General features: G+C 40.1%; 1 protein-coding gene across 3 annotated transcripts in view; it reads left to right on the forward strand.

Moving 5' to 3' along the window:
• Window positions 1–10,782, forward strand: part of dync1li2 (dynein, cytoplasmic 1, light intermediate chain 2) — a 14,524-nt gene extending 3,742 nt beyond the window's left edge. The window contains exons 5-13 of one of the 3 annotated variants that reach the window (XM_020609847.1): window positions 3,777–3,940; window positions 4,733–4,826; window positions 4,970–5,105; window positions 5,319–5,430; window positions 5,571–5,630; window positions 5,975–6,019; window positions 6,158–6,275; window positions 6,891–7,019; window positions 7,898–10,782. In XM_020609847.1, coding sequence (XP_020465503.1) covers window positions 3,777–3,940; window positions 4,733–4,826; window positions 4,970–5,105; window positions 5,319–5,430; window positions 5,571–5,630; window positions 5,975–6,019; window positions 6,158–6,275; window positions 6,891–7,019; window positions 7,898–8,010 — 971 coding nt within the window. In that variant the 3' untranslated portion in view covers window positions 8,011–10,782. The remainder of the gene's footprint in view (window positions 1–3,776; window positions 3,941–4,732; window positions 4,827–4,969; window positions 5,106–5,318; window positions 5,431–5,570; window positions 5,631–5,974; window positions 6,020–6,157; window positions 6,276–6,890; window positions 7,020–7,897) is intronic. The other 2 variants (XM_020609855.1, XM_020609864.1) reach the window with 2 other exon arrangements.
• Window positions 10,783–11,305: the final 523 nt, after the last annotated feature.

Below are 11,305 nucleotides of genomic sequence, written 5' to 3' on the forward strand. Positions count from 1 at the left end.
GATTAGAAAACAGGCCAACACATTTTTTTTTTTTTTTTACAGAGTTCTTTGGATCAAAGTGAGGGAAATAAAAAGAATGTGAACCTTTTAGTTTTGGGTTTGATGGGAGGTTACTGAACTGAAAATCCCTAACCTTGATAACGGATGGATGGATGGATGGATATCTGGAGAGGGTTAGAAGGAAATGGCACTCAGAAAAGGTGCAGGAAGCATCCCAGGATAGAAGCAATGGAGTTCTTACATAATAGGAGCTTGACTTTTTGGTCTCTGGCTGCAGGAAAAAGGAGAGATTGGGTGTATCATAGAATGTACGGCATGATCCTCAACTGTGTGTTCTGCCCAGAGGCAGGTTCTGCCGACCAGTGTGTGATTCATTCAGATGTTAATTTTAGAAATGGGCATCTTGCTTATGAACAGCTCTTCTGTGTTTGGAAGTATTGTGGCTTTTTTGAAAAGTTAGTTGAGCATGCAGGGTTTTACAGAATGTTCTTATCTTCCTACAACATTTGTTGTTCTTGCTCTTATAGGTGCGAAATGATTTATCCTAAAGAAGACGAATTGTTTTATGACTGCAGATGAATTTGACAGAACAGGCCAGAAGTGTTCTCAATATATAACTTGCTAATCCAGTGGCAAGTGGTAACAAGCAATCTAGTCTGCTGGTGTCGATAAAGGGCAGCTGGTAGCCAAGTGATGACTAAAGCACATTGTTAATTGCAGACACTTTAAGTGGGTAAATTATTTTAGGTGGCCCACATTTTCAACTTGCTTTATTGGCTTACCTTAATTCCAGTATTAGTTGAGCACAGTTGAAATTGATTTGTGCAGTGCAGTAGAAAGGGAATACTCCCTGTCACTTGCAATATAATGCATTACACTTTGCAGTTGTAGTGTTTTGTTTCAGGCTCTAGGATTCCTCCTTTCTCTCTCTGGGCAAACATTTTGACTCCACCCACTGGCAGTCATATTTCCATTTTAGCTGAGACATCTCATCCAGATAAAGCATCTTGCAGCATGTCAGTTGTGTTGTCAGTAGCAGATTAGTGAGATCTAGTCAGATTATGTGTTTGTGGACGAGTGTGTTAGTGAAGGAGGCTGACAGACAGACAGGCAGGCTGGAAGTGTGTTTGGGTGGCTTTTGTCCAGGGAGTCTTGCAGGCCTCTTGCATCATGGTTCCCTCCCCTCAATCAGGAGTGTCAGGGGAGAGGAAGGGACGTAAACCTAGTGGGCCGGACATTCTGACTCCTGCTATGCTGTAACAGAAGTGGGTTAGCTGCAGGAGTCGCTCAAGTCAAATTACAGGTTCGACCTATTGCTGCCTGGACCACATGTTTTCACTCAGCGGTAGTGACGAGGCATGCTTTTTAAGCTACGGTATTTGGGAATAGTGTGTAGGCTTTTGTTAAGTATGAAAGGAAACAAGTAACCTGAAAGCTGAGAAATATTTTAGCTATGAACCAGCAGCATTAACTAGAAAATGGATTATGACTATAGTAGCTGGGCTGTCTTACAATAACCAGTTAGACTAAATTTGTTTATTTGAAATTTAGTTGCCAGATATTTGGCTTTTGACATTTACTGACATAATCTTTGAGACACGGTTTCAGATTTTAAAGTTGGGGTGAAGTAGAATTAAATGTGTTTTGAACTTGGCGCACCACAGGAAGATGTTATTAACCACTCAGCCACATTTGAATGATTAAAAAGATCAAGCATAGCTAGTTGGCTGGCAGACTGTAGGCTATAGTAGGTGTAGTAACTCATAATCAAACAGGAGAGCTGGTGTTAATGCACTAGGGCTCTACTGAAGCATTTTATCAAAGACCACTGAGTGAGATTAAAAATATAGTTGTGGTGTTTATGGAGCTGCTTCTTGTGTTAATGCTTGAATAAGAGCAGGTGGTGCTCAGCTCCTACACACACACATCAGGAGCAGACAGCTGCTGTTATGCACTGGAGACAGGGAGCCCAGGAGAAGTGAAACTAAAGTTTACAATACCTGTGCCCGTTAATGTTTGTGTAATAAATCCTTCTCGAGTAAAAAGCCAGTGGGAGTAATTTAACAAAACACCTGCTAAACAAGCGGAAGCTTGCAGAGAAATGAAAATGTAAGCTTTGTCCACAGTCTGCGAGCTTGTGAGAGTAACAGCAAAGAGCTGACTGTAGTAATCTGTCCAGTGCAGCAGCTTCACAATCTGCTATGTAGCCGGTAGCTCCCTCGCATCTCTCTCCCTCCATCACCTATGGTCAGGTCTGACCCTCTCTAACACATTCACCGTTTATTTAATACTGAAGCAGTAGAATTAATGTTATTTCTTAAATAAAAACAACAGTGGCTCTAAATTCTTGTCTGTGCTCAGTCTCACAAGTACCCCTAAGAACAAATGCAGGCATAGAGCTATGTGTGCTCTAGGATTTATAATGTTACAGTGTCGGGGAGAAGGGTTTTGTTAAGGATGGCTCCATTGTGTCATCGAGCAAAGCTTTCTGCCCCGCCCAAAAAATCCTGACTCAAAAAAGATGAAATGGTCCCCAATTCAGCACTACATAGTTCTCAGTCCTTTCACATGACATCAGCAACTATTTTCTAACACTGGTAATGTGTTTAGAAGCAAATCACGGAATTTTTTTTTAACCCGGACTTTAAAAAGTACAATATATTTACAGTCCTCAGTCATGTGTACCAATGCATTTTGACCTATCTATGTTGGTGGCACAGATAAATATGTTTACTAGGGCGAAGTCTGTCTGTCTTTCTCTTTCACTTTGTATTTTAAAGTGATACTCCACCCAGATCTCTACTCGGCATCAAATACTCATTTAATTTTCCATATGTTCTTAAAAATATTAGCAGTAATGTCAGTATTGTTAAGATCTGATCAGTGCCTAATTGAGCTGGTCTCTTGTCTTTGGTTTTATTCAATAAATCTTGTAATTATGTGCAATGCAGTCTTATTTATTATCAAATTGGGTTCAGATGTCCTCTGTATATAAACTTAGATACATATTCACCAAACTTACCTTTGGATGGTTTAAAATCAGCATGTTAAATTCCTAACTCTTGTGCCTAAATGGGCACACTCCAACCTATTTCTGCCATTAGATTTTTGGGTAATACTGTATCCAAGAAGGATTCGCCATTTAAAGAGTTGGCTCAAAAAGGCAAGTGAATTTGGCTTTGTGGGCAGTCCCCAACTACATTCCCAAAGCTCCTGAGGAAGTAGGCCAAAGCTTCCTGTGTGTATCCCCACTACCACCCCCAAAGCCGCTGCTTTGTGAAACACAACCAGTGAAGGATACATGTAGTAAACTAATACATGATTTATAACAAAAGTGCAAACCAGCTGGATACCGGTTGGGAACAGACCATTTTTATTTAGTAAGAGGAGCCAAGGAGCAGGTTAACTTAAAGCTACTCTACCCTGTTTCTTTTCAGCTGCTAGAGGGTCTACTGATACTCAGAACAAACCAACACAATAAGCAGCTCCTGGTTGCTCTTTGCTCCTCCCATCATGTCCTGTTTCCTAGTGACAACATAAACTACAGGTGCCTGGTTGCGACAAATTGTACAAAATACAGCATCCAGTCTGAAACTAGCTTTAGCTGAGGGTGTAAATCTGGTAATTCAGTCAAATCGAATGACTCTGGAAATTATAATATTTTTAATTCAATACAAGAATAAAATCATGTTTCTGTTAGGTTGCTAATGTTAAAACTGATAGCTTTTATTGCTTCATTAATGGTTTGAATTTTTATATTCTTTTTTTTACACTAGTGGTGAAAGCCTTCCAAGAGTACACAGAACCAGAGGATGCCAACCCATCCTCCCCACAGAGACGGGCTCCAACAGTAGGTGAAGATGAGGCCGTTCTGCTACCACTTGGGGACAACATACTCACAAACAACCTGGGCATTCCAGTGCTAATAGTTTGCACAAAGGTAAATAATTCTTACAACCTCAGAAGTCTTACTCTATGTGTGAAGCCACAGCCTCTCCATAGACAGACCCTCTCTAGACTAATGTTTTGGTGTTGCTATAAGAAGTTCTCCCATTCTGTCAAAGCATTTCAGAGGTACTTGTGTTTGTCTATTATGGACCATCTGTTTGTAGCAACTTCTGCAGTCATAGCCCGTCTAGCCTGTAGGTACCTCTCTCTACTTAGCTCTGAGTTGCCTGAAGCGGCCGCCCTCACTGCTGGTTTTCTTTGATCGGTTCTTAACTTGCTACCATGACCAGCACATTTGTCCTCAGACCCCATGTATTTTAGCTGTGGCACCTCATCCAGATAAAGCATCTTGCTGCATGTCAGTCATGATGGCAGTAATCGTATCCTTTTATGCTGTGTTTTGTGAGGCAGTACCCGCTAATAAAAAGAAGCCATTGTACTTGTAAACCCTCCAAGCAAAGACTAGTCTAAAAACACTGTAGCCACCAGCAAAGGTTCACATGCTAGATGTGAATAAAAAATGGTGAGTATCCTTTTATTTATCTTTGGTGCCTCTGTCAGAGAACAAGTATTCAGCTCTGTCATAGAAGAGAGGGGGAGCGTCTCAATATGCACTGCACCTGAATCTCTCCCTGTCAGTGTGGATCAACAGATTTTTAGGAATAGAATGTAGAATGGTCTCAAGATGCAGGGAGCAGAGTTGAATTCTTTCATATGTGTGAATCCTGACATTTTACTGTCTGTATCATAAAATTATTATTTCTCTCAATCTTGTATTCTTCAGTGTGATGCAGTCAGCGTACTAGAGAAGGAGCACGACTATAGAGAGGAGCACTTCGATTTCATCCAGTCCCACATCAGACGATTTTGCTTACAGTGTATCCTTTAAATGCATGATTGTTTGTAATTCTGGAGCAGTTGTTATATTTATAACATTGACTGTTCAAGCAGAAATAGCCCAAGTTACTTATTGATTATATGTCATTATCCCAACAATTGCTTCCATAACTGAGTTAAACAGATGGTGCTGGCCTGATCTATACTTCAGTCAAAGAGGAGAAAAACCTGGATCTGCTGTACAAATATATAGTACATAAGATGTATGACTTTCAGTTCACTACACCTGCCTTAGTGGTGGAGAAGGATGCAGTGTTCATGTAAGTGAAGCTAAGGATGTGCTAGTTTATTTGGTTTATTGTAGTTCCTTGTTTTTTTTATTTAAGTAATATTATTGCCAATTATCTTTTTTTTAGTTTTTGTTATCAGCGACTTACAAAAGCCACATTCCTAATTTATGCTCTACATAATTATCTAGAACAGAATTTATATCATTGCACCCTCTGTAATTGAACTGTCTTCTTTTCTTTCAGTCCAGCTGGATGGGATAATGACAAGAAAATTGGGATTTTGCACGAAAACCTCACAGCGGTCAGACCTGAAGATCCATTTGAAGATTTTATCACAAAGCCTCCAGTACGAAAGGTATGGTCATGCAAAGACTGTGAAAATGTAAAGCCTGACTTTATAACCCATTGTGCCAGTTAAATGACTACATGCAACAAGAAGTATTTCAGAGCTTATTGTCTTTTTTTGATGTCTTTCTCCTTTGTTCACCTTCACAGCTGGTTCATGACAAAGAGATAAATGCAGAGGATGAGCAGGTTTTCCTGATGAAGCAACAGGTTATGTGTCAGTCTTCTAGCATGTTTTTTGATTTCTGTATCCAGCCACTGGGATTGACAGTATATTTTGGTGAACACTGAAGCTCCCACATGAAAAGTACTTTCTATTTATGAATAGCTATATTAAATTTTGTTCAGGAGTTGTCCCGGACTTGATGGAAACTGGCGACTCTTAGCTTGCAGGTTTTCAAATAGCATAAATATTGTTTCAAACTGGTTTTCAAAAAAAATCCAAAATGTGTCCATTGTGTGTGTGTGTGTGTGTGTGTTTGCAGTATTTGTTTTATTGCGCATAGGAACCTATTTGAATTGTAAATATTCTTTCAAATTTTATTTCGCTGCAGTCTTTGTTAGCGAAGCAGCCAGCCACGCCAACAAGAGGACCAACAGTAAGTGTCTTTTAACATTCCTCAAATGGAGAATCTTTGCTGATGGATATACTCTTAAACTGTATCCTTTTTCTTCTGGATAGACAAACTAAGCGATCTGCTTGTGGTCATAGTCTTGCTCTGGTGTCTGTCTTGCAGGAGTCTCCAGGACGACCAGCCTCTGTGTCTCCCAGGCCTGCGGGTCGCGCTGGCCAACCCACCGTGACCAGTGGCTCACCAATGACTGCTGTCAAAAAGCCTGACCCTAACATGAAAGGTGGGAGCTGTATGAAACATCATTTAACTTCATATTACACTATATCATTTCATATCTAATTACTGAGAATCAATTTTTGCTGCAGTGCTCCCTAGTATGGCTTGTCTGTCCCAGTCCTTTCTACTCTTTAATCATCTGCATTTATTGAAATTGATGTTTTGACCCCACAAAAGCTACTTTGATTGCTGTCCTTTCTGTTTATCTTAGACCTTTTGGCTGTAGGTGAACACTTTAGTCCTGAAGTTCAATACTGCCTCCAAGTGGTAATGGATAAAATCATTCACATAGCAATAGATTCTACTATCAACTACTGTGCACTACACCACTCTTTGACAGAGGATAAATGGCTTTTGTCCTCATTTTTGGAGATGAAGAAACCGCTCTGTGTGACAGGAACTCTATATAGCTGTTTTAAAAGAAGTAACTGAAGGTATCACAGCTGCTAATTTGAAACCACAACCTTAATAGGGGGCGTTGGGCATTAAGCAAATTAATCGGTTAACAATCCTGTGTTCTTAGTGTCGATACAGCAACTAAGTAATGAAGTGTTAACTTCTGTTTTTAATTTTGTTAGTAGATTTCAAAGTGAGTTTAAGTTCCCTGTTTCTCCTGCAGCAGGGGCTGCCAATGAGGGAGTGCTGGCTAACTTCTTCAACAGTCTGTTGAGTAAAAAGACTGGAGCTCCTGGGAGCCCCGGAACTGGAGCAGTGGGAGCTGGAGTGCAAGGGTCTGCCAAGAAAACAGGTACAGCCTCTTATTCCAGTGCTCTCACCTCAGATGAAAACAGCAGCCTCTCTGTTTTCAGACTGTCTTCCTAGCAGATTAGCAGTCATTCCTTTTACCAGAATGGTTACAAAGCATTATTGCTGACTGTAGCATCTTGTGCATTTAGAGCCATCTCAGGCCATGGGCTGAATGCACTTTAGAGTCAAAACAAGACAAGAAGAATTAGAAACAGGGCCTTTTCTTGATAGAAGCTATGGACCATTTTGCTGTCTGGAGTTTTATCTCTGCAGCCTGACAGTGAAGGTTAAAACAGGAGAAAAAGAAATTGTCTTCTTTGACTGAACTGACATCTGAGGAAACTTGTGACAGGCCTGTATGCCCCAAACCTCCAACCATAACTGCCCACATAAAACTAATCTCACTCACTCCACGTCATTTCCCACTGCTGTCTTGCTCAATGGTTATTACTCAAATAACCTCAGCAGTTTCGCATGTGAACAGCACTTTATTTACTTTGTTATATTTGATAAATATAGCAAAGTCAAAGTGCTTGTGAAATAGCTGAATGTACCCAGTGAAAGGTTGAAGAAAACATCACATTACTTACCTCTGTCTCTGAGACCACTGGCATGTGTTCTTTGTTCCAGCGCTGAGCAATGGTAACATCTCTGTGAGATCCAGCTGAAAGGATAATGCATGAGTACATGTTCCCTTTGTCTGATGATTAGTTTGGCATGTGTGTTAACTGTGGCAGCGAGCCACCGTTCTCCCGCATGGGACCACATCACTATCCAAACCATGTCCATCTGCTTGCGGGCCAGTGAAAACAGTTTTTATGAAAACCCAGAGAAGCTACAGGAGATTACTTTTGGACTTTCTCTCCTGTTTTTTCCAAGGGCAGAAGCCGGGTTTGACTGATGTCCAGGCTGAGTTGGACAGGATGACTCGCAAGCAAGACTCCATGGTTTCAGCTAACAACATCCCACCGCCAACAGAGAACGAAGCGTGAAGACAACAAAAAAGGCTGCATCATCCACTGCTTAATACTCTGGAAAAATACATGTACATGTGAGCATAAGAAATGACCAAATTCCCTATGTCTGTATCAGTCAGCACACAGTGGTTTCACCAAAACGAGTTTCAAATGCTATCAGATATTTTGGTGAGATGGGAAGAGAGAGACAACAGAGGTAGAGGTGTTCATGTGATAAGTGCTGAGGGCTTGGCTTTATTTCTGTCCTCTCTTCCACTGTAAATGTTATGTTGTGAGGGATGTCAGTTTATGAAAATGTGTGCACACTCCCTGGCAACCAGCCTAATGTGCTGGGCTGTGGGTCCCCCCAGTTAGTGGGGTAAAAAAACCCTTTCCTCATGGGTTTAAAGAGTGGAAATATACCAGTCCTGTAGCCTGTGGTTCAGCTAATGTCATGGATGGAATCTGGTTGTGATTGGGAAGGTATTTAAACTTTGAATATATTCATTTCGAACATTAATAAAAATACTTGCAAGCTTATGAAGTATGTAAAAAACAAAAACAAAAAGTTGGATATGATATTGATGTATTTATACAAAGTTCCTCCTTTTTGTTTTATTTTGTGCACCATTTTATTGGTTTAAGGAAACCTGTGTCGCATAACGTGTTCAAATGCCACTGATGTCATAACACTAATATGACGAGTCCTGATAGCTGACAGCATATCATATCATTTGCCCTAGTCATCTCAAAAGATTCTGTAAATATAAATGCAAAAAAATCTATTCAGGTTACCTGGGATTTTGTATAAAATGCAGTTCTGTCCAAATTCTGAAAATGGCTTCTGTGGCTAAATGAGGCTGGGATTTGACAGGCTTAAAGGTTGCAATAGATTTGCTTCTTTAGCTACAGGTGTGTATATTTGGGGAGGGGGCTGGGCAGCATCTTTCCTACTATAACTCCTAAGTGCCTCGCACAGTTAACTGTTTGTGTCATAGTAGAGGTGCTTGTCTACATAAGAAGAAATGCACTGTAGCACCGTTGGTTAAAAGGTTTTTGTCCAGTTCTTGTCATCCAAATAATTTATTTTTTGTTTTTGTTAATGTACAACAAACACCTGTGGTCTCTCTCTTTCTTTTTTTGTTTTTGTTTTGTTAAAGATTTCTGTGCCCCATTTGATAGTGTTAATAGAGCGAGATTGAATGCCTTCATGCAAACTGCAAAGGCTGCTGATATTAAGAGGAAACCACATGATGGATTTTTTTTGGGGTACCCCAAATGAACACTTTTTGTGACTGAAACCACTCACTTTGCAGCCAAAGCACACAATGACTTACTGTTTCTGAGATAGTTTGACAGCACCGTCTTCCTTTAGGTCCACATGTTTTAGTCACCCTGTGCTTTACATGTCATTTAAAACATTCCCAGTTTCTACATGAAGTAGCTGTAGAAACACACCGCTGTTGGAAACCTGTTTGTCCAGTCAGGTCTTTTTTTGTTCAGTCTCTTTCAGCGCCCATTTAAAATCACGACCTTTGCCTTCAATGTAAAGCTCACAGTTTGTCACAGTGGGCGCCATGCCTTCACAGGAATGCTCCTAATGTGTGTCCTTAAGGGGTTGCTTAATTGTCCTTTATAATTTTTGTTTTCTAATTGAAAACATTATAGTGTACCGTATCAGATAAGTTGTTATATTTATGGTTTCATGAAACCATAATCTAAACAAGTTCATTAAGCGTGATCATTTTTCAAGTCGGTGTTTAAGACCTTACTTAATCCTATGGATAGTATACATCTGTAGCTTTCACAGGATTAGTTGCAAGTGTGAAGAGAACAGCTATTTGTTGTTCAAATGACGATAGCAAGGAAGGGAAACTGGAGTGAATTGGGACATGGAACCAAAGATGCATAGTAGTTACTATTTTCAGCTTTTATAGTTGGTCGTCATCCACAGGATTAACCAGTGGCCATGTTTGGGCCTACTCTACTCATGGAGCCATTCCACACTTAAGGGACGCTTGTAAACTTTTTTCACTAATGCCCTGTTAAAATGGTAGAGATGTCGTGCACCACTCAAACATATTTGGGGTTTCAAGAGTCAAAGAGGGGGAAAAAAGCCGTAATTGTGTTATAGTGGATTATGGTAAATTCTCTAAACTAGTCTACAAATCCAATGCGGTTGCAGGGTTTGCTTCATTTTCTAAACCATTTGCTCTGTAAGGGAATAACCACAAGACCATGTAGGTGTACAGCCTATGCATGATTTGCTTTGTTGTCAAAATGATGCTACTCAGCTGTTCTGGATTACATTCTGAGTAAAAGGGTTTTATTGTTTTTATTTTTCATCATTTCTCCTTTTTCCTGTGACTGAGTTGAATGTGCACCCGAGGGTCCGTTGCCGAAGCGGATGAAGCACAATTTAAGAACAGCCACATGTTGAAATAAGCACTTTTCTTTGGACATTTGTAACAGTTCCCTGTTGCTATGGTTTAAGATAAAGAATGCACATTTTTCTTTTTGCCTTGCCTTTTTAAGAACATTTAATAATGACCTGAGAAGTTAACCTACACCGTAAAACTGCATTATTTATCTGCATTTGCTGCTTAAATTATGGAAAGTACCCCTGTGTGTTCACAATGGATTTAATTCCTTTCCGGTGGTGAGATTGTAAAATGAATATCACTCTTATAGAAATCACTGTCATTACAGTTTTGGTAGGGATATTTCTGGGGACATCTTGAAGCAGATAAACGTTTTGCCCATGAAACCGGTTTCTGTTCACATCCTACTTAGCATGTTTTATTTTTGTTGTCAAATATAGTTTTGCCCAGAGAGACTTTTGGATTAAAATCATTTAGAAATGCCACTAGCCTGACTGACCATGCCAATTTATCCTCAACAAACATGGCCACACTTGCTAAATTAGGTTTTAGCTGAAGGAAGTGCTCTGTTGCTGCTTGGTTTCAGTGTTGCACTTGCTCTTTGTAAAGATTGGCTCTTGTTCCCAAAATTGAATAATGTGCAGATGTTATAACTTTTGTACTCAAACGACAGTTAGAATTAACTGCCTCTTCATGTCCTAAATGATTTGCCTTCAACCATTACTGACAGTCTGCATCCATGTGGAACTATGAGCTTCTGCTTCCAGCCCTTTTGTATTCAGGATATCAAGACATTGTAAGCACATGGCTGGCTGCATTTTTGTGTCCTGAATGAATTCAGAAGTTTGATTGTATGACTTGAACACAATTCTGTAGCCTCTAGGCTGCCATGTAGATTCTAGCTTCTTTTGCCGACAAAGATAAGTCAAATGTTTATCAGACCCCTGGCC

This window comes from Monopterus albus, unplaced genomic scaffold, assembly GCF_001952655.1.
Source record: "Monopterus albus unplaced genomic scaffold, M_albus_1.0 scaffold4.1, whole genome shotgun sequence".
Lineage (NCBI taxonomy): Eukaryota > Metazoa > Chordata > Actinopteri > Synbranchiformes > Synbranchidae > Monopterus > Monopterus albus.